This window comes from Salmo trutta, unplaced genomic scaffold, assembly GCF_901001165.1.
Source record: "Salmo trutta unplaced genomic scaffold, fSalTru1.1, whole genome shotgun sequence".
NCBI classification, from domain to species: domain Eukaryota; kingdom Metazoa; phylum Chordata; class Actinopteri; order Salmoniformes; family Salmonidae; genus Salmo; species Salmo trutta.
In genome coordinates, this window is record NW_021822619.1 from 163,792 (window position 1) to 186,291 (window position 22,500).

The 22,500-nt window shown below is 45.8% G+C and overlaps 1 protein-coding gene across 3 annotated transcripts in view; it reads left to right on the forward strand.

Annotated features, from left to right (window-relative positions):
* osbpl10b (oxysterol binding protein-like 10b) overlaps window positions 1-22,500 on the forward strand; it is a 72,886-nt gene that overhangs the window by 44,565 nt on the left and 5,821 nt on the right. For all 3 annotated transcript variants that reach the window (XM_029744325.1, XM_029744326.1, XM_029744327.1), the window contains 2 exons: window positions 1,338-1,490; window positions 11,370-12,078. In XM_029744325.1, coding sequence (XP_029600185.1) covers window positions 1,338-1,490; window positions 11,370-12,078 — 862 coding nt within the window. The remainder of the gene's footprint in view (window positions 1-1,337; window positions 1,491-11,369; window positions 12,079-22,500) is intronic.

The window sequence follows — 22,500 nt, forward strand, 5'->3', positions numbered from 1 at the left end:
CGACTCCATTTCTCCACTCGTCTGTTGACACTGAACATGAACATGAGAGGAAAAACAGTCCTGAGACGGAAAGAGAGAGGGAGAGAGCGAGGCTTTTTCAGCTCCCAGAATGCTTTGGGCCTCATACTTCCATGCTACTTCCTAACATTATGAATTAGGAACAATATAGCAGTCTAAAATTACCTGCTGCTAAAGAAACAAAATGCATTTGCTGCCTTAAAGTGCTCTGAGGACAGTGAGGGAGACAGGGGGAGACCTGGGAGGCAGGGGGGAGGCGGGAGGGAGGTGGTGAGGGAGGCAGGAGGGAGGAAGGGGGAGTGAGCACTGAGGAAATCTGGATCATGTGCTAAGCTTTCAGGAATGTTTTCCTGAACAAGCCTTAAATAACAGGTAGTTACACTAGTAACCCTATGGGGGTAGTTACCCACACATTACACACACTACACACATTACACACTACACACATTACACACATTACACACTACACACACTACACACATTACACACATTACACACTACACACACTACACACACTACACACACTACACACATTACACACATTACACACATTACACACTACACACACTACACACACTACACACATTACACACATTACACACATTACACACATTACACACTACACACACTACACACATTCTCTACATGTTGAAGAGAAACCTACATTTTTGCAGCGCTTGTGTGTTTAGTGTGTGTGTGTGTGTTGTGTGTGTGTTGTTTGTGTGTTGTGTGTGTGTGGTGTGTGTTGTTTTGGTTGTGTGTGTGTGTGTGTGTGTGTTGTGTTGTGTTGTGTTGTGTTATGTTGTCCCCCCCCCACCCCAGAGTCTATAGACCCCAGTACTGTAACTCTGTTATGTTGTCCCCCCCCCCCCCCACCCCAGAGTCTATAGACCCCAGTACTGTAACTCTGTTATGTTGTCCCCCCCCCCCCCACCCCAGAGTCTATAGACTTCAGTACTGTAACTCTGTTATGTTGTCCCCCCCCACCCCAGAGTCTATAGACCCCAGTACTGTAACTCTGTTATGTTGTCCCCCCCCACCCCAGAGTCTATAGACCCCAGTACTGTAACTCTGTTATGTTGTCCCCCCCCCCACCCCAGAGTCTATAGACCCCAGTACTGTAACTCTGTTATGTTGTTCCCCCCCCCCCCACCCCAGAGTCTATAGACCCCAGTACTGTAACTCTGTTATGTTGTCGTCCCCCCCACCCCAGAGTCTATAGACCCCAGTACTGTATCTCTGTTATGTTGTCCCCCCCCCCCCACCCCAGAGTCTATAGACCCCAGTACTGTAACTCTGTTATGTTGTCCCCCCCCCAGCAGGCCCCCCCCACCCCAGAGTCTATAGATCCCAGTGAAGAGATGACAGACACAGAGGACAGTGAGGAAGAGGACCTGGGAGTCAGAGAGGACCAAAGGAACATTATCCTTCACCTGCTGTCACAGCTGAAACTGGGCATGGACCTCACACGGGTAAGAACCAATACCTGGCCAGTAACAACCTGCTGTATCGACCCCCTGTTCTGTGTTTACAAACATCCCCCAACCATGGCGACGCGGACCAGTTGGTGACAGAACGAGGGCGAGTTCTTATAGAACGCCAGCAAAACTGATCGCCTCTGTTCACATGTCGCTGTTCAGTGTATTTCACACAACTTTAGAATTATAATTGGATTTTAAGGCTCGTATGAACGTCCTGCTTCATTTCATGTTTATGTGTCGTCATCGCAAATCAACTGCGTTATGCTTCAACCAGAGATATGTGTCTTCGGCTAGCTGTCGCTACAGCCTGATAACAGTCAGCGTTAGCATTCTAGCTAACGTCTTGCTGCATCCCAAAAAAAATAGATGTTTTGCGAAGGTCACAACCAAATATAATCTTAGCGACTGTTCAATAAAGAATAAAAACAGAAGTTTAAACGTTTGAGAACCTCAAAAAAGTGATTTTGTTTTAAATAAAATAGTAATAAAAAGGTAAATCTAGGTTATGTTGATGGTCTTTATTACTGCCGCCAAGAGTCGCGCATCTTTGCCTGACGTCATATCAAATCAAATCACATTTTATTAGTCACATGCACCTGAATACAACAGGTGTAGTAGACCTTACAGTGAAATGCTGAATACAACAGGTGTAGTAGACCTTACAGTGAAATGCTGAATACAACAGGTGTAGTAGACCTTACAGAGAAATGCTGAATACAACAGGTGTAGTAGACCTTACAGTGAAATGCTGAATACAACAGGTGTAGTAGACCTTACAGTGAAATGCTGAATACAACAGGTGTAGTAGACCTTACAGTGAAATGCTGAATACAACAGGTGTAGTAGACCTTACAGTGAAATGCTGAATACAACAGGTGTAGTAGACCTTACAGTGAAATGCTGAATACAACAGGTGTAGTAGACCTTACAGAGAAATGCTGAATACAACAGGTGTAGTAGACCTTACAGAGAAATGCTGAATACAACAGGTGTAGTAGACCTTACAGTGAAATGCTGAATACAACAGGTGTAGTAGACCTTACAGAGAAATGCTGAATACAACAGGTGTAGTAGACCTTACAGTGAAATGCTGAATACAACAGGTGTAGTAGACCTTACAGTGAAATGCTGAATACAACAGGTGTAGTAGACCTTACAGAGAAATGCTGAATACAACAGGTGTAGTAGACCTTACAGAGAAATACTGAATACAACAGGTGTAGTAGACCTCACAGAGAAATACTGAATACAACAGGTGTAGTAGACCTTGGGTACCGGTACAGAGTCAATGTGCGGGGGCACCGGTTAGTTGGGCAATGGAAATATTCTGGGTAGCCATTTGATTAGCTGTTCAGCAGTCTTATGGCTTGGTGGTAGACGCTGTTTAGAAGCCTCTTGGACCTAGACTTGGTGCTCCGGTACCGCTTGCCATGCTTCAGTAGAGAGAACAGTCTATGAATAGGGTGGCTGGAGTCTTTGACAGTGTTTAGGGCCTTCCTCTGTCACCGCCTGGTATAGAGGTCCTGGATGGCAAGAAGCTTGGCCCCAGTGATGTACTGGGCCGTATGCACTACCCTCTGTAGCGCCTTGCAGTCGGAGGCCGAGCAGTTGCCGTACCAGGCAGTGATGCAACAAGTCAGGATGCTCTCGATGGTGCATCTGTAGAAACCTTTGAGGATCTGAGGACCCATGCCAAATCTTTCAGTCTCCTGAGGGGGATAAGATTTTATCATGCCCTCTTCACGACTGTCTTGGTGTGCTTGGACCATGTTACTTTGTTTAGTGATGTGGACGTCAAGGAACATGAAGCTCTCAACCTTCTCCACTACAGCCCCGTCGATCAGAATGGGGGCGTGCTCGGTCCTCTTTTTCCTGTAGTCCACAGTCAGTGTGTCGCGTTCTGGAAAAGGGTCTATATCACCAGTGGAAGTTAAATCAAAAAGCATCTACTTTATTCTAACTGGACATGAACCCTTGCTGGGTCCATCTCACGGCACGGGTAAGAACCACACTTGAGTTATACTGTTCATCAGTGTTTCTTAATTGTAGTCGTTGCTGGTACTGTACAAGTACACCTGATTCAATCCGTCACATCAAGGACTTGATGTGTACAACTTAGTGGGGAAGGCCTAGTCAAGGACACCAGTGAGCTTTACACACAACTTAGTGGGGAAGGCCTAGTCAAGGACACCAGTGAGCTTTACATACATTCATGCTAGTGAAATAGACAACAACTGTAGTTAGTGGCCAGTGTTCTAACAGTGAACGAACAACAGAAACTCTCGCTCTGATAGTGAAACAGCACACTGCTCTCTGATAGTGAAACAGCTCACAGCTCTCCGATAGTGAAACAGCTCACAGCTCTCAGATAGTGAAACAGCACACAGTTCTCTGATAGTGAAACAGCACACAGCTCCCTGATAGTGAAACAGCTCACAGCTCTCTGATAGTGAAACAGCACACAGCTCTCAGATAGTGAAACAGCACACAGCTCTCAGATAGTGAAACAGCACACAGTTCTCTGATAGTGAAACAGCACACAGCTCTCTGATAGTGAAACAGCACACAGCTCTCAGATAGTGAAACAGCACACAGCTCTCTGATAGTGAAACAGCACACAGCTCTCAGATAGTGAAACAGCACACAGCTCTCAGATAGTGAAACAGCACACAGCTCTCAGATAGTGAAACAGCACACAGCTCTCAGATAGTGAAACAGCACACAGCTCTCAGATAGTGAAACAGCACACAGCTCCCTGATAGTGAAACAGCACACAGCTCCCTGATAGTGAAACAGCACACAGCTCTCTGCTCTCTTCACTCAGTCACAGATGGCAGAGAGCACCAGGTGCTGACACAAATAAACTTATCTACCTAACACACTGTTCTTTTACAGAGAGAGAGAGATGTATTCATTATTTAGTTGCTAGTTCATTCCCCAAGCCTCCATCTGTCCAGTCCCTCTCCTGTACTCGACACTCTGTCCTCTCCTCTCCTCCGTCTCCTCTCCTCTCCTCTCCTCCCCCTCCTAGCCCCAACTCTCCTCTCCTTTCCTCGCCTCTCCTCTCCTCTCCTCCCCCTCCTAGCCCCAACTCTCCTCTCCTCTTCTACCTCTCTTCCCCTCCCCCTCTCCTCTCCTCTCCTCTCCTCTCCTCTCCTCTCCTCTCCTCTCCTCTCCTCTCCTCTCCTCTCCTCTCCTCTCCTCTCCTCTCCTGTCCTGTCCTGTACTCAACACTGTCCTCTCCTCATCCCACCTTGAGCTAATGCAGTCTACAGGACAGGAGAAATAACATGTTATTCTGAAGAATATAAAACAGTCCCTGTACTGTCGGCAAGCTTGTGTCTTCAAACTTGTATCTCTGTGATCATATGGTCCAATTTAATAAATGTCAACAACCACCTTAAGATATAACAGTGAAAAACAGTTTATCAGCCTGCAGTTGGAGGCTCAGTCTCACTGTTCTGTCATCCTGGTGATTGTCTATAATGGGCAGCCAGGTGAGAGCAGTGACAGCGCCTGACTGAACTCATGATTGTCTGTGGCACAGCTGCTCTGCTCACGTGGTTTGATGAACCACTGTGTGTGATGTTAGATTGAACAGTAATGGGATTATATAACATAATGCAGGTTATAATCTGGTGTACTGTGGTAAATGCCTAGACCCCTTAGTGATTATAGCTTCATCACCTGGACCTCTATTAGCCAACAGACTGATACACAGCACCCTGACTAGTTTATTCCCCTTATCACCTGGACCTCTATTAACCAACAGACTGACTCACAGCACCCTGACTAGTTTATTCCCCTTATCACCTGGACCTCTATTAGCCAACAAACTGATACACAGCACCCTGACTAGTTTATTCCCCTTATCACCTGGACCTCTATTAACCAACAGACTGACTCACAGCACCCTGACTAGTTTATTCCCCTTATCACCTGGACCTCTATTAGCCAACAGACTGATACACAGCACCCTGACTAGTTTATTCCCCTTATCACCTGGACCTCTATTAGCCAACAGACTGACTCACAGCACCCTGACTAGTTTATTCCCCTTATCACCTGGACCTCTATTAGCCAACAAACTGATACACAGCACCCTGACTAGTTTATTCCCCTTATCACCTGGACCTCTATTAACCAACAGACTGACTCACAGCACCCTGACTAGTTTATTCCCCTTATCACCTGGACCTCTATTAGCCAACAGACTGACTCACAGCACCCGGACTAGTTTATTCCCTTTATCACCTGGACCTCTATTAGCCAACAGACTGACTCACAGCACCCTGACTAGTTTATTCCCCTTATCACCTGGACCTCTATTAACCAACAGACTGACTCACAGCACCCTGACTAGTTTATTCCCCTTATCACCTGGACCTCTATTAGCCAACAAACTGACTCACAGCACCCGGACTAGTTTATTCCCCTTATCACCTGGACCTCTATTAGCCAACAGACTGACTCACAGCACCCTGACTAGTTTATTCCCCTTATCACCTGGACCTCTATTAGCTAACAGACTGACACACAGCACCCTGACTAGTTTATTCCCCTTATCACCTGGACCTCTATTAACCAACAGACTGACTCACAGCACCCTGACTAGTTTATTCCCCTTATCACCTGGACCTCTATTAGCCAACAAACTGATACACAGCACCCTGACTAGTTTATTCCCCTTATCACCTGGACCTCTATTAGCCAACAGACTGACTCACAGCACCCTGACTAGTTTATTCCCCTTATCACCTGGACCTCTATTAGCCAACAGACTGACTCACAGCACCCTGACTAGTTTATTCCCCTTATCACCTGGACCTCTATTAGCCAACAGACTGACACACAGCACCCTGACTAGTTTATTCCCCTTATCACCTGGACCTCTATTAACCAACAGACTGACTCACAGCACCCTGACTAGTTTATTCCCCTTATCACCTGGACCTCTATTAGCCAACAAACTGATACACAGCACCCTGACTAGTTTATTCCCCTTATCACCTGGACCTCTATTAGCCAACAGACTGACTCACAGCACCCTGACTAGTTTATTCCCCTTATCACCTGGACCTCTATTAGCCAACAGACTGACTCACAGCACCCTGACTAGTTTATTCCCCTTATCACCTGGACCTCTGTTAGCTAACAGACTGACACACAGCACCCTGACTAGTTTATTCCCCTTATCACCTGGACCTCTATTAGCCAACAGACTGACACACAGCACCCTGACTAGTTTATTCCCCTTATCACCTGGACCTCTATTAACCAACAGACTGACTCACAGCACCCTGACTAGTTTAATCCCCTTATCACCTGGACCTCTATTAGCCAACAGACTGACTCACAGCACCCTGACTAGTTTATTCCCCTTGTCACCTGGACCTCTATTAGCCAACAGACTGACTCACAGCACCCTGACTAGTTTATTCCCCTTATCACCTGGACCTCTATTAGCCAACAGACTGACACACAGCACCCTGACTAGTTTATTCCCCTTATCACCTGGACCTCTATTAGCCAACAGACTGACACACAGCACCCGGACTAGTTTATTCACCCAAACACTCCAGCTCTGTCATTGAGTCAGTCAGTCAGTCAGTCAGTCAGTCAGTCAGTCAGTCAGTCCTTCAGTCAGTCAGTTACTTCCTCAGTCAGTCAATCAGTCAGTCAGTCAGTCAGTCAGTCACTTCCTCAGTCAGTCAGTCAGTCACTTCCTCAGTCAGTCAGTCAGTCAGTCAGTCAGTCAGTCAGTCAGTCAGTCACTTCCTCAGTCAGTCAGTCAGTCAGCCAGTCAGCCAGTCAGTCAGTCAGTCAGTCAGTCAGTCAGTCAGTCAGTCAGTCACTTCCTCAGTCAGTCAGTCAGTCAGTCAGTCAGTCAGCCAGACCAGTCAGTCAGTCAGTCAGTCAGTCTCCCTCGCTCAAACATCCCACCAGCCATTCAGAGATGTTCTGTCTCTTTCTCTCCTCACATGGCCCTCTCTCTGGCTGCAGGCCATGGATTGATCCTGTGATTGTAGGATAGTGATAGTGAGTTTCAGTATCAGGACTGTTATGTGAATAGAGACTCTAAGCATGGAGTACAGTTCTGTTGCCTAACTAATGCTACTTTATGTAATCTGATAAGCAGTTAGTTTGGTAACTCCTTGTATTATATTTGGATGGAAATCCGAGACGACATTGGGTCAGATGTTAAACTGTTTTGAAATAGATTTGTATAATTGCTGATATAATCCTGACTTAATGGTGAGGACACCTTGCATTTTAGTCATTAAGCAGTCAATGTTATCCAGAGCGACTTACAGTCAGTGCATTCAACTAAGGTGAGGTAGATAATTCCCTCTATACTGATGTAAACTACTGTGGTAACTGGTGTGTAAACTACTGTGGTAACTGGTGTGTAAACTACTGTGGTAACTGATGTAAACTACTGTGGTAACTGATGTAAACTACTGTGGTAACTGGTGTAAACTACTGTGGTAACTGGTGTGTAAACTACTGTGGTAACTGGTGTAAACTACTGTGGTAACTGGTGTGTAAACTACTGTGGTAACTGGTGTAAACTACTGTGGTAACTGGTGTAAACTACTGTGGTAACTGGTGTAAACTACTGTGGTAACTGGTGTGTAAACTACTGTGGTAACTGGTGTAAACTACTGTGGTAACTGGTGTAAACTACTGTGGTAACTGATGTAAACTACTGTGGTAACTGGTGTAAACTACTGTGGTAACTGGTGTAAACTACTGTGGTAACTGATGTGTAAACTACTGTGGTAACTGGTGTGTAAATTACTGTGGTAACTGATGTAAACTACTGTGGTAACTGATGTAAACTACTGTGGTAACTGATGTAAACTACTGTGGTAACTGGTGTAAACTACTGTGGTAACTGATGTAAACTACTGTGGTAACTGATGTAAACTACTGTGGTAACTGATGTAAACTACTGTGGTAACTGGTGTAAACTACTGTGGTAACTGGTGTAAACTACTGTGGTAACTGGTATAAACTACTGTGGTAACTGGTATAAACTACTGTGGTAACTGATGTAAACTACTGTGGTAACTGGTGTAAACTACTGTGGTAACTGGTGTGTAAACTACTGTGGTAACTGATGTAAACTACTGTGGTAACTGGTGTAAACTACTGTGGTAACTGGTGTAAACTACTGTGGTAACTGGTGTAAACTACTGTGGTAACTGGTGTAAACTACTGTGGTAACTGATGTAAACTACTGTGGTAACTGATGTAAACTACTGTGGTAACTGATGTAAACTACTGTGGTAACTGGTGTGTAAACTACTGTGGTAACTGATGTAAACTACTGTGGTAACTGGTGTAAACTACTGTGGTAACTGGTGTAAACTACTGTGGCAACTGGTGTGTAAACTACTGTGGTAACTGGTGTAAACTACTGTGGTAACTGGTGTAAACTACTGTGGTAACTGGTGTAAACTACTGTGGTAACTGGTGTAAACTACTGTGGTAACTGATGTAAACTACTGTGGTAACTGATGTAAACTACTGTGGTAACTGATGTAAACTACTGTGGTAACTGGTGTAAACTACTGTGGTAACTGGTGTAAACTACTGTGGTAACTGGTGTAAACTACTGTGGCAACTGGTGTGTAAACTACTGTGGTAACTGATGTAAACTACTGTGGTAACTGGTGTAAACTACTGTGGTAACTGGTGTAAACTACTGTGGTAACTGGTATAAACTACTGTGGTAACTGATGTAAACTACTGTGGTAACTGGTGTGTAAACTACTGTGGTAGTTGTGTGTGTGTGTGTGTGTGTGTGTGTGTGTGTGTGTGTGTGTGTGTGTGTGTGTGTGTGTGTGTGTGTACTGTGTGTGTGTGTGTGTGTGTGTGTGTGTGTGTGTGTGTGTGTGTGTGTGTGTGTGTGTGTTTTTTGTAAGCTCATTAATTTTAAGTACTGCAAATAACTCAGACTGAGCCTATTTGATCAGTAAATATCAACACAGACCAGTCTGTGATTAATATATTTGATTCTCCACAGGAATGGACAGAGAGGGACATTTATTTTCCATTTCCCTCTCACCTCTCTCTCTCTCTCTCTCTCTCTCTCTCTCTCTCTCTCTCTCTCTCTCTCTCTCTCTCTCTCTCTCTCTCTCTTCTCTGTCTCTCTTCTCTCTCTTTCTCCCTTTCTCTCAATTCAATTCAATTCAGTTTGCTTTATTGGCATGATATAACGATGTACATATTGCCAAAGCTTACTTTGGATATTTACAATATGAAATAATAAGAATCAAAATTGTCAACTGGACAACAGTAACAACAATAACCAAGGGTCAAAATAACCATACATTCAACAATAACAATAAGCACACAGTAGAGGATATGTGCAGGTTGATTGGTCTTTCAGACACTGTCCCTCATCTTATGGCAGGCAGCAATGTAGTGCGCTTGAATAAGGGTTTCAAATTTGGGGAAATGACACTCTCTAATTGTTTTATATTTTTACATTTTGTCAGGAAATGCAGCTCTGTCTCAGGTTCTGCTGTGGTGCAGTGGTTGCACAGCCTTTCCTCTACAGGGAGCCAGGTTTTCCTGTGTCTACCCTTCTCAATGGCAAGGCTGTGCTCACTGAGCCTGTACTTTGGTTTTTCTAAGGTTTTGATCAGTAACCATGGTCAAATAGTTAGCCACGGTGTACTGTCGATTTAGGGCCAGATAGCACTGCATTTTGCTTTGTGTTTGTGCTTGTGTTTCCCAATAAGCAATAATCTCTCTCTCTCTCTCTCTCTCTCTCTCTCTCTCTCTTTTTCTTTCTCTCTGTCGCTTTCTGGTAATTATATTTAGATTTAGATTTCAATCTAAGGGCTTTATTGTCATGGGAAACATATGTCAACATTGCCAAAGCAAGTGAAGTAGATAACAAACATAAGTGAAATAAACAATACAAATGTCCTTTAAACATTACACTAAACAAATTCCAAATTCCAAATTCTATAAACACTAAACAAATTCCAAAAGAATGAAGACATTTCAAATCTCATATTATGTCAAAATAGTTAAAGTACAAAAGGGAAAATAAATAAACATAAATATGGGTTGTATTTACAATGGTGTTTGTTCTTCACTGGTTGCCCTTTTCTTGTGACAACAGGTCACACATCTTGCTGCTGTGATGTCACACTGTGGTATTTCACCCAGTAGATATGGGAGTTTATAAAAATTGTGTTTGTTTCTGAATTCTTTGTGGATCTGTTTAATCTGAAGGAAATATGTGTCTCTAATATGGTCCTACATTTGGCAGGAGGTTAGGAAGTGCAGCTCAGTTTCCACCTCAAATTGTGGGCAGTGTGCACATACCCTGTCTTCTCTTGAGAGCCAGGTCTGCCTACGGCAGCCTTTCTCAATAGCAAGGCTATGCTCACTGAGTCTTTCCTTAAGTTTGGGTCAGCCACAGTGGTCAGGTATTCTGCCAAATAGCATTGTAGTTTGCTCTGTTTTTTTGTTAATTCTTTCCAATGTGTCAAGTAATTAGCTTTTTGTTTTCTCATAATTTGGTTGGGTCTAATTGTGTTGCTGTCCTCTCTCTCTTTCACCTTCCTCTCTCTCTCTCTCTCTCCTCCTTCCTCTCTCTCTTTTTCACCTTCCTCTCTCTCTTTCTCTCTCTCTCTCTCTTTCACCTTTCTCTCTCTCTCTTTCACCTTCGTCTCTCTCTCTTTCACCTTCCTCTCTCTCTCTCTCTCTCCTTTTCCTTCCTCTCTCTCTCTCTCTTTCACCTTTCTCTCTCTCTCCTTCACCTTCCTCTCTCTCTCTCTCCTTCCTCTCTCTCCTTCTCCTTCCTCTCTCTCTCCTCCTCTCTCTCTCTCCTTCTCCTTCCTATAGGTGGTACTCCCTACCTTTATCCTGGAGAAGCGTTCCCTCCTAGAGATGTACGCTAACTTCATGGCTCACCCAGACATGTTCCTGGCCATCACCACGGGAACCAGCCCAGAGGAGCGCATCGTCCGATTCGTGGAATACTACCTGACCGCCTTCCACGAGGGGCGCAAGGGTGCCGTGGCCAAGAAACCCTACAACCCCATCCTGGGAGAGAGCTTCAGGTGTTCCTGGGACGTCCCCCGAGAGAGAGTCCACCCACTGAGGACCATGAGCTCCGTCCCTAACACTAACACTAAACCCACTTCAAACCCCGCCCCTAACCCCGCCTCTTCCTCTAGAGGCTCTTCCCCTAACCCCGCCTCTTCCTCTAGAGGCTCTTCCCCTAACCCCGCCTCTTCCTCTAGAGGCTCTTCCCCTAACCCCGCCTCTTCCTCTAGAGGCTCTTCCCCTAACCCCGCCTCTTCCTCTAGAGGCCTTTCCCCTAACCCCGCCTCTTCCTCTAGAGCCTCCCGCCGGACAGGGACGGAGAGCGGGGGTGCTCAGGCAGAGGACTGTTACCGGGTAAGGTTCGTGGCGGAGCAGGTGTCACACCACCCACCTGTCACTGGGTTCTACTGCGAGTGCAAAGAGAGGAACATGTGCGTCAACACCCACGTCTGGACCCGGAGCAAGTTCATGGGCATGTCCATCGGAGTGTCTATGGTCGGGGAAGGTGAGCATTACTTCACAGTACTGGATCTAGTTAGGACTAGTTTGTTACTACTGTTACTAGGGGTTACAGTGTACAGCACCGACTGAGAGCCAGCTATACAGTAGTTATGACTAGGGGTTACAGTGTACAGCACCTACTGAGAGCCAGCTATACAGTAGTTATGACTAGGGGTTACAGTGAACAGCACCTACTGAGAGCCAGCTATACAGTAGTTATGACTAGGGGTTACAGTGAACAGCACCTACTGAGATCCAGCTATACAGTAGTTATGACTAGGGCTTACAGTGAACAGCACCTACTGAGAGCCAGCTATACAGTAGTTATGACTAGGGGTTACAGTGTACAGCACCTACTGAGAGCCAGCTATACAGTAGTTATGACTAGGGGTTACAGTAAACAGCACCTACTGAGATCCAGCTATACAGTAGTTATGACTAGGGGTTACAGTGAACAGCACCTATTGAGAGCCAGCTGTACAGTAGTTATGACTAGGGGTTACAGTGAACAGCACCTACTGAGAGCCAGCTATACAGTAGTTATGACTAGGGGTTACAGTGTACAGCACCTACTGAGAGCCAGCTATACAGTAGTTATGACTAGGGTTACAGTGTACAGCACCTACTGAGAGCCAGCTATACAGTAGTTATGACTAGGGGTTACAGTGAACAGCACCTACTGAGAGCCAGCTATACAGTAGTTATGACTAGGGGTTACAGTGAACAGCACGTACTAAGAGCCAGCTATACAGTAGTTATGACTAGGGGTTACAGTGAACAGCACCTACTGAGAGCCAGCTATACAGTAGTTATGACTAGGGGTTACAGTGAACAGCACCTACTGAGAGCCAGCTATACAGTAGTTATGACTAGGGGTTACAGTGAACAGCACCTACTGAGAGCCAGCTATACAGTAGTTATGACTAGGGGTTACAGTGAACAGCACCTACTGAGAGCCAGCTATACAGTAGTTATGACTAGGGGTTACAGTGAACAGCACCTACTGAGAGCCAGCTATACAGTAGTTATGACTAGGGGTTACAGTGTACAGCACCTACTGAGAGCCAGCTATACAGTAGTTATGACTAGGGGTTACAGTGAACAGCACCTACTGAGAGCCAGCTATACAGTAGTTATGACTAGGGGTTACAGTGAACAGCACCTACTGAGAGCCAGCTATACAGTAGTTATGACTAGGGGTTACAGTAAACAGCACCTACTGAGATCCAGCTATACAGTAGTTATGACTAGGGGTTACAGTAAACAGCACCTACTGAGATCCAGCTATACAGTAGTTATGACTAGGGGTTACAGTGAACAGCACCTATTTAGAGCCAGCTATACAGTAGTTATGACTAGGGGTTACAGTGAACAGCACCTACTGAGAGCCAGCTATACAGTAGTTATGACTAGGGGTTACAGTGTACAGCACCTACTGAGAGCCAGCTATACAGTAGTTATGACTAGGGTTACAGTGTACAGCACCTACTGAGAGCCAGCTATACAGTAGTTATGACTAGGGGTTACAGTGAACAGCACCTACTGAGAGCCAGCTATACAGTAGTTATGACTAGGGGTTACAGTGAACAGCACCTACTGAGAGCCAGCTATACAGTAGTTATGACTAGGGGTTACAGTGAACAGCACCTACTGAGAGCCAGCTATACAGTAGTTATGACTAGGGGTTACAGTGTACAGCACCTACTGAGAGCCAGCTATACAGTAGTTATGACTAGGGTTACAGTGAACAGCACCTACTGAGAGCCAGCTATACAGTAGTTATGACTAGGGGTTACAGTGAACAGCACCTACTGAGAGCCAGCTATACAGTTGTTATGACTAGGGGTTACAGTGTACAGCACCTACTGAGAGCCAGCTATACAGTAGTTATGACTAGGGTTACAGTGTACAGCACCTACTGAGAGCCAGCTATACAGTAGTTATGACTAGGGTTACAGTGTACAGCACCTACTGAGAGCCAGCTATACAGTAGTTATGACTAGGGGTTACAGTGTACAGCACCTACTGAGAGCCAGCTATACAGTAGTTATGACTAGGGTTACAGTGAACAGCACCTACTGAGAGCCAGCTATACAGTAGTTATGACTAGGGGTTACAGTGAACAGCACCTACTGAGAGCCAGCTATACAGTAGTTATGACTAGGGGTTACAGTGAACAGCACTTACTGAGAGCCAGCTGTACAGTAGTTATGACTAGGGGTTACAGTGAACAGCACCTACTGAGAGCCAGCTGTACAGTAGTTATGACTAGGGGTTACAGTGAACAGCACCTACTGAGAGCCAGCTGTACAGGCTGTAGGTATCTCTCAGGCTGTAGGTATCTCTCAGTTATGTTCTGGACCTGTTGACAGCCAGCTACTGTAGTTCTAGGTAGGTGTTAGTGTTGTGGAACTGTTGACAGACAGCTACTGTAGTTCTAGGTAGGTGTTAGTGTTCTGGAACTGTTGACAGACAGCTACTGTAGTTCTAGGTAGGTGTTAGTGTTCTGGACCTGTTGACAGACAGCTACTGTAGTTCTAGGTAGGTGTTAGTGTTCTGGACCTGTTGACAGACAGCTACTGTAGTTCTAGGTAGGTGTTAGTGTTGTGGAACTGTTGACAGACAGCTACTGTAGTTCTAGGTAGGTGTTAGTGTTGTGGAACTGTTGACAGACAGCTACTGTCGTTCTAGGTAGGTGTTAGTGTTGTGGAACTGTTGACAGCCAGCTACTGTAGTTCTAGGTAGGTGTTAGTGTTGTGGAACTGTTGACAGCCAGCTACTGTAGTTCTAGGTAGGTGTTAGTGTTCTGGAACTGTTGACAGACAGCTACTGTAGTTCTAGGTAGGTGTTAGTGTTGTGGAACTGTTGACAGACAGCTACTGTAGTTCTAGGTAGGTGTTAGTGTTCTGGAACTGTTGACAGACAGCTACTGTAGTTCTAGGTAGGTGTTAGTGTTGTGAAACTGTTGACAGACACAGTTACTGTAGTAATGACTAGAGCCAGGCGTTTTAACTGATAATGTGAACTGACAGAGAAACCCTTGTTAGACCCAAAGAGTGTTTGTTCTGTTGCCGTTGGTGATCCATCATATACTGTAACAGTAATAACATCGCTGACAGGTTGATAAGAGGCGACAGACTGAAAGCTTGTCAACTCTCTGATTTAAAGTTCCTTAATCACATTCCAGAGTTTAATTAGCTGAGTTTAATGGCGTTTTAGGCTTTAATATCTTGTTTTAATCCAAAGTAATGGCGTTAAGATTGAAAGTAGCATATAATTGGCTGACTGGCAGCTTGCCGTCGAGCAGGCTTAGTGAAGCATGGGAATACTGTAGTTAGTTGTATCACTGGATACTGTGTGTAGAGTGCTGAAGGAAGTCAGACTAAATATTTCTTCTTTACCGTCAATTGTTTATTGAAAGCTAAACATTCCTGAAAACGTTTATTTATGTCTTTAATATTCCAGAACATACTGAGCAGATTCTCCACGTTGATATGAAATAGTCGACGTAAATGTTTTAATTTTTTTTGCTTCGTAAAGTCTGTTTAATTGAATGATAATGAAGAAGTTTCTGACTTTATGCTAACCTGAGCCTCACGGACAATTAGTCCTCTCAGTAATTAGGACAGCATGAATTACTAACGAGGATGGTCTCCTTTTGCTTCCCCTGAGTCATAGCAGATATGCTAATGAAACCAGGAGAGAAAACACATATGGTGAGGGGGTGGTGTGTGTGTGTGTGTGTGTGATGGTAGAGGTGTGTGTGTGTGTGTGGGGGGGGGTGGTTGTCAAATCAAATAAAACTTTATTTGTCACATGCGCCGAATACAACAGACTTTACCCTGAAATGCTTACTTACAAACAGTGCAGTTCAAGAAAGAGTTAATTAAATATTTACCAAATAAACTAAAGTAAAAATAATAAAAAGTAACACAATAACGAGGCTATATACAGGAGGTACCGGTACCGAGTCAGTGTGGAGACTATATACAGGAGGTACCGGTACCGAGTCAGTGTGGAGGCTATATACAGGAGGTACCGGTACCGAGTCAATGTGGAGGCTATATACAGGGGGTACCGGTACAGAGTCAATGTGGAGGCTATATACAGGAGGTACCGGTACCGAGTCAGTGTGGAGACTATATACAGGAGGTACCGGTACCGAGTCAGTGTGGAGGTTATATACAGGAGGTACCGGTACCGAGTCAGTGTGGAGGCTATATACAGGAGGTACCGGTACTGAGTCAGTGTGGATGCTATATACAGGAGGTACCGGTACCGAGTCAGTGTGCGGGGGTACAGGTTAGAGGTCATTTGTACATGTAGGTAGGGGTGAAGTGACTATGCATAGATAATAAACAGCGAGTAGCAGCAGTGTACAAAACAAATGGGGGGGGGGGGGGGGTCAATTTAAAATAGTCCGGGGGTCATTTGATTAATTGTTCAGCAGTCTTATGGCTTGGAGGGTAGAAGCTGTTAAGGAGCCTTTTGGTCCTAGACTTGGCGCTCCAGTACCGCTTGCTGTACGGTAGCAGAGAGAACAGTCTATAACTCGGGTGACTGGAGTCTCTGACAATATAATGGGCTTTCCTCTGACACCTCCTATTATATAGGTCCTGGACGGCAGGAAGCTTGTCCCCACCGTACGCACTACCCTCTGTAGCTCCTTACGGTCAGATGCCGAGCAGTTGCCATACCAGGCGGTGACGCAACCGGTCAGGATGCTCTCGATGGTGCAGCTGTAGAACTTTTTGAGGATCTGGGGACCCATGCCAAATTTTTTTGTCTCCTAGTTGGCTATACATATCTGTTTATTATCTAGTAGGGCCATAGTCACAGTTGTCTCTCAGACTGTAGGTAAATCTCAGGGTAGGAATTCCACAGTCTTCAAGTTCTGCCACGTTCCAACCATTCACACTCTGGGGTAGGATTCCCACTGTCTTCAAGTTCTGCCACGTTCCAACCATTCACACTCTGGGGTAGGATTCCCACTGTCTTCAAGTTCTGCCACGTTCCAACCATTCACACTCTGGGGTAGGAATCCCACTGTCTTCAAGTTCTGCCACGTTCCAACCATTCACACGCTGGGGTAGGAATCCCACTGTCTTCAAGTTCTGCCACGTTCCAACCATTCACACGCTGGGGTAGGAATCCCACTGTCTTCAAGTTCTGCCACGTTCCAACCTTCACACTCTGGGGTAGGAATCCCACTGTCTTCAAGTTCTGCCACGTTCCAACCATTCACACTCTGGGGTAGGAATCCCACTGTTTTCAAGTTCTGCCACGTTCCAACCATTCACACTCTGGGGTAGGAATCCCACTGTCTTCAAGTTCTGCCACGTTCCAACCATTCATACTCTGGGATAGGAATCCCACTGTCTTCAAGTTCTGCCACGTTCCAACCATTCACACTCTGGGGTAGGAATCCCACTGTCTTCAAGTTCTGCCACGTTCCAACCATTCACACTCTGGGGTAGGAATCCCACTGTCTTCAAGTTCTGCCACGTTCCAACCATTCATACTCTGGGATAGGAATCCCACTGTCTTCAAGTTCTGCCATGTTCCAACCATTCACACTCTGGGGTAGGAATCCCACTGTCTTCAAGTTCTGCCACGTTCCAACCATTCACACTCTGGGGTAGGAATCCCACTGTCTTCAAGTTCTGCCACGTTCCAACCATTCATACTCTGGGGTAGGAATCCCACTGTCTTCAAGTTCTGCCACGTTCCAACCTTCACACTCTGGGGTAGGAATTCCACTGTCTTCAAGTTCTGCAACGTTCCAACCATTCACACTCTGGGGTAGGAATCCCACTGTCTTCAAGTTCTGCCACATTCCAACCATTCATAGTCTGGGGTAGGAATTCCATTGTCTTCAAGTTCTGCCACGTTCCAACCTTCACACTCTGGGGTAGGAATTCCACTGTCTTCAAGTTCTGCCACGTTCCAACCATTCATACTCTGGGGTAGGTATTCTACTGTCTTCAAGTTCTGCCACGTTCCAACCATTCATACTCTGGGGTAGGAATCCCACTGTCTTCAAGTTCTGCCACGTTCCAACCATTCATACTCTGGGGTAGGAATTCCACTGTCTTCAAGTTCTGCCACGTTCCAACCATTCACACTCTGGGGTAGGAATTCCACTGTCTTCAAGTTCTGCCACGTTCCAACCATTCATACTCTGGGGTAGGAATCCCACTGTCTTCAAGTTCTGCCACGTTCCAACCATTCATACTCTGGGGTAGGAATTCCACTGTCTTCAAGTTCTGCCACGTTCCAACCATTCACACTCTGGGGTAGGAATTCCACTGTTTTCAAGTTCTGCCACGTTCCAACCTTCACACTCTGGGGTAGGAATCCCACAGTCCATCTTCAATGGGTCTCTTTTTTTTATAGAGACAGAGGATTGTGATGGTCAACATGGTGGTCTGATATAGAGACAGAGGATTGTGATGGTCAACTTGGTGGTCTGATATAGAGTCAGAGGATTGTGATGGTCAACATGGTGGTATGATATAGAGACAGAGGATTGTGATGGTCAACATGGTGGTCTGATATAGAGACAGAGGATTGTGATGGTCAACCTGGTGGTCTGATATAGAGACAGAGGATTGTGATGGTCCATCTGGTGGTCTGATATAGAGTCAGAGGATTGTGATGGTCAACATGGTGGTCTGACATAGAGACAGAGGATTGTGATGGTCAACATGGTGGTCTGATATAGAGACAGAGGATTGTGATGGTCCATCTGGTGGTCTGATATAGAGACAGAGGATTGTGATGGTCAACATGGTGGTCTGATATAGAGACAGAGGATTGTGATGGTCAACCTGGTGGTCTGATATAGAGACAGAGGATTGTGATGGTCAACGTGGCGGTCTGATATAGAGACAGAGGATTGTGATGGTCAACATGGTGGTCTGATATAGAGACAGAGGATTGTGATGGTCAACATGGTGGTCTGATATAGAGACAGAGGATTGTGATGGTCAACGTGGTGGTCTGATATAGAGACAGAGGATTGTGATGGTCAACATGGTGGTCTGATAGAGACAGAGGATTGTGATGGTCAACATGGTGGTCTGATATAGAGACAGAGGATTGTGATGGTCAACATGGTGGTCTGATATAGAGACAGGATTGTGATGGTCAACATGGTGGTCTGATATAGAGACAGAGGATTGTGATGGTCAACATGGTGGTCTGATATAGAGACAGAGGATTGTGATGGTCAACATGGTGGTCTGATATAGAGACAGAGGATTGTGATGGTCAACATGGTGGTCTTATATAGAGACAGAGGATTGTGATGGTCAACATGGTGGTCTGATATAGAGTCAGAGGATTGTGATGGTCAACATGGTGGTCTGATATAGAGACAGAGGATTGTGATGGTCAACATGGTGGTCTGATATAGAGACAGAGGATTGTGATGGTCAACATGGTGGTCTGATATAGAGACAGGATTGTGATGGTCAACATGGTGGTCTGATATAGAGACAGAGGATTGTGATGGTCAACATGGTGGTCTGATATAGAGACAGAGGATTGTGATGGTCAACCTGGTGGTCTGATATAGAGACAGAGGATTGTGATGGTCAACATGGTGGTCTGATATAGAGACAGAGGATTGGTCTGTCTGGCTGTGATGGTCAACCCGGCTCCACTGTCTATCACTCGGTAATGTCTATCGCACCAGTGTCCTTTGCAGCGAACCTTGTGTGGCAGGCAGACAGGGAGGGGTGTGTGTGTGTGTGTGTGTGTGTGTGTGTGTGTGTGTGTGTGTGTGTGTGTGTGTGTGTGTGTGTGTGTGTGTGTGTGTGATTGTGTGCACATGTACACGTGTGCTAGCATGCTGGTGAGTGTGTGGGTGTGTATTTGTGACAGCAGGTGATGTGGACACTCTAAGTAAGAAACGCTGACCTAGCATTCTCATGTATTCTCACAATAGCGCTGCCAGGGTAGCGAGCCGAGAGCCTCTCACTGAGTACTTCCTGCAACGTGCCGACCGACCCAACCCTTCCTGTATTTGGGAAACAGATGCACCAAGGCCCTAGCCTCCCTCTCATCCCCCCTCCACCTCTCCAGCAGGACACTGAGGCAGGGCCATCTCCTCCCCCCCCCCCCCCCCCCCCCTCCAGCAAGACACTGAGGCAGGGCCATCTCCTCTCCCCCCCCCCCCTCCAGCAAGACACTGAGGCAGGGCCATCTCCTCCCCCCCCCTCCACCCCCCCCCTCCACCCCCTCCAGCAAGACACTGAGGCAGGGCCATCTCCTCCCCCCTCCACCCCCCCCCCCCCCCTCCAGCAAGACACTGAGGCAGGGCCATCTCCTCTCTCCCCCCCCCCCCCCCCCTCCAGCAGGACAATGAGGCAGGGCCATCTCCTCCACCACCCCCCCCCCCCCCCCCTCCACCCCCACCCCCCTCCACCCCCTCCAGCAAGACACTGAGGCAGGGCCATCTCCTCCCCCCCTCCACCCCCCCCCCCCCCCCCCCAGCAAGACACTGAGGCAGGGCCATCTCCTCTCCCCCCTCCACCCCCCCCCCCCCTCCAGCAAGACACTGAGGCAGGGCCATCTCCTCCCCCCCCTCCACCCTCCACCCCCTCCTGTCTTGGGGAAACAGATGTGCATCTGTCAGACCTGGGTTTCTGCCCACAGCAGATTTCACCCAGGACAGCTGTCTCTTATGTAATGTACTGAGAGATGAGAGGGCCAGGCCAGGGCAGTACTTTAGATGTAACACAGATAACAGAGAGTAGAGGAAAGATCCTGGACAGGACCCAGAGAGAGGAGCAGAGAGGAGAGAACTAACTAGGATACAGTCCTGTTACCACATTAACTAGGATACAGTCCTGTTACCACATTAACTAGGATACAGTCCTGTTACCACATTAACTAGGATACAGTCCTGTTACCACATTAACTAGGATACAGTCCTGTTACCACATTAACTAGGATACAGTCCTGTTACCACATTAACTAGGATACAGTCCTGTTACCACACTAACTAGGATACAGTCCTGTTACCACATTAACTAGGATACAGTCCTGTTACCACATTAACTAGGATACAGTCCTGTTACTGTAACCGTTACTGTATTAACTAGGGTACAGTCCTGTCACCACATTAACTAGTATACAGTCCTGTTACCACATTAACTAGTATACAGTCCTGTTACCACATTAACTAGGATACAGTCCTGTTACCACACTAACTAGGATACAGTCCTGTTACTGTAACCGTTACTGTATTAACTAGGGTACAGTCCTGTTACTGTAACCGTTACTGTATTAACTAGGATCCTGTCCTGTTACTGTAACCGTTACTGTATTAACTAGGATCCTGTCCTGTTACTGTAACCGTTACTGTGTTAACTAGGATACAGTCTTGTTACCACATTAACTAGGATACAGTCCTGTTACCACATTAACTAGGATCCAGTCCTGTTACTGTAACCATTACTGTATTAACTAGGATCCAGTCCTGTTACTGTAACCGTTACTGTATTAACTAGGGTACAGTCTTGTTACCACATTAACTAGGACACAGTCCTGTTACCACATTAACTAGGATACAGTCCTGTTACCACATTAACTAGGATACAGTCCTGTTACCACATTAACTAGGACACAGTCCTGTTACCACATTAACTAGGATACAGTCCTGTTACCACATTAACTAGAATACAGTCCTGTTACTGTAACCGTTACTGTGTTAACTAGGATACAGTCCTGTTACTGTAACCGTTACTGTATTAACTAGGATCCTGTCCTGTTACTGTAACCGTTACTGTATTAACTAGGATCCAGTCCTGTTACTGTAACCGTTACTGTATTAACTCAGATCCAGTCCTGTTACTGTAACCATTATTGTATTAACTAGGATCCAGTCCTGTTACTGTAACCGTTACTGTATTAACTCGGATCCAGTCCTGTTACTGTAACCGTTACTCTATTAACTAGGATCCAGTCCAGTTACTGTAACCGTTACTTTATTAACTCAGATCCAGTCCTGTTACTGTAACCATTACTGTATTAACTAGGATCCAGTCCTGTTACTGTAACCGTTACTGTATTAACTAGGATCCAGTCCTGTTACTGTAACTGTTACTGTATTAACTAGGATCCAGTCATGTTACTGTAACCGTTACTGTATTAACTCAGATCCAGTCCTGTTACTGTAACTGTTACTGTATTAACTAGGATCCAGTCCTGTTACTGTAACTGTTACTGTATTAACTAGGATCCAGTCCTGTTACTGTAACCGTTACTGTATTAACTAGGGTACAGTCCTGTTACTGTAACCGTTACCGTATTAACTAGGATCCAGTCATGTTACTGTAACCATTACTGTATTAACTAGGATCCAGTCCTGTTACTGTAACCGTTACTGTATTAACTAGGATCCAGTCCTGTTACTGTA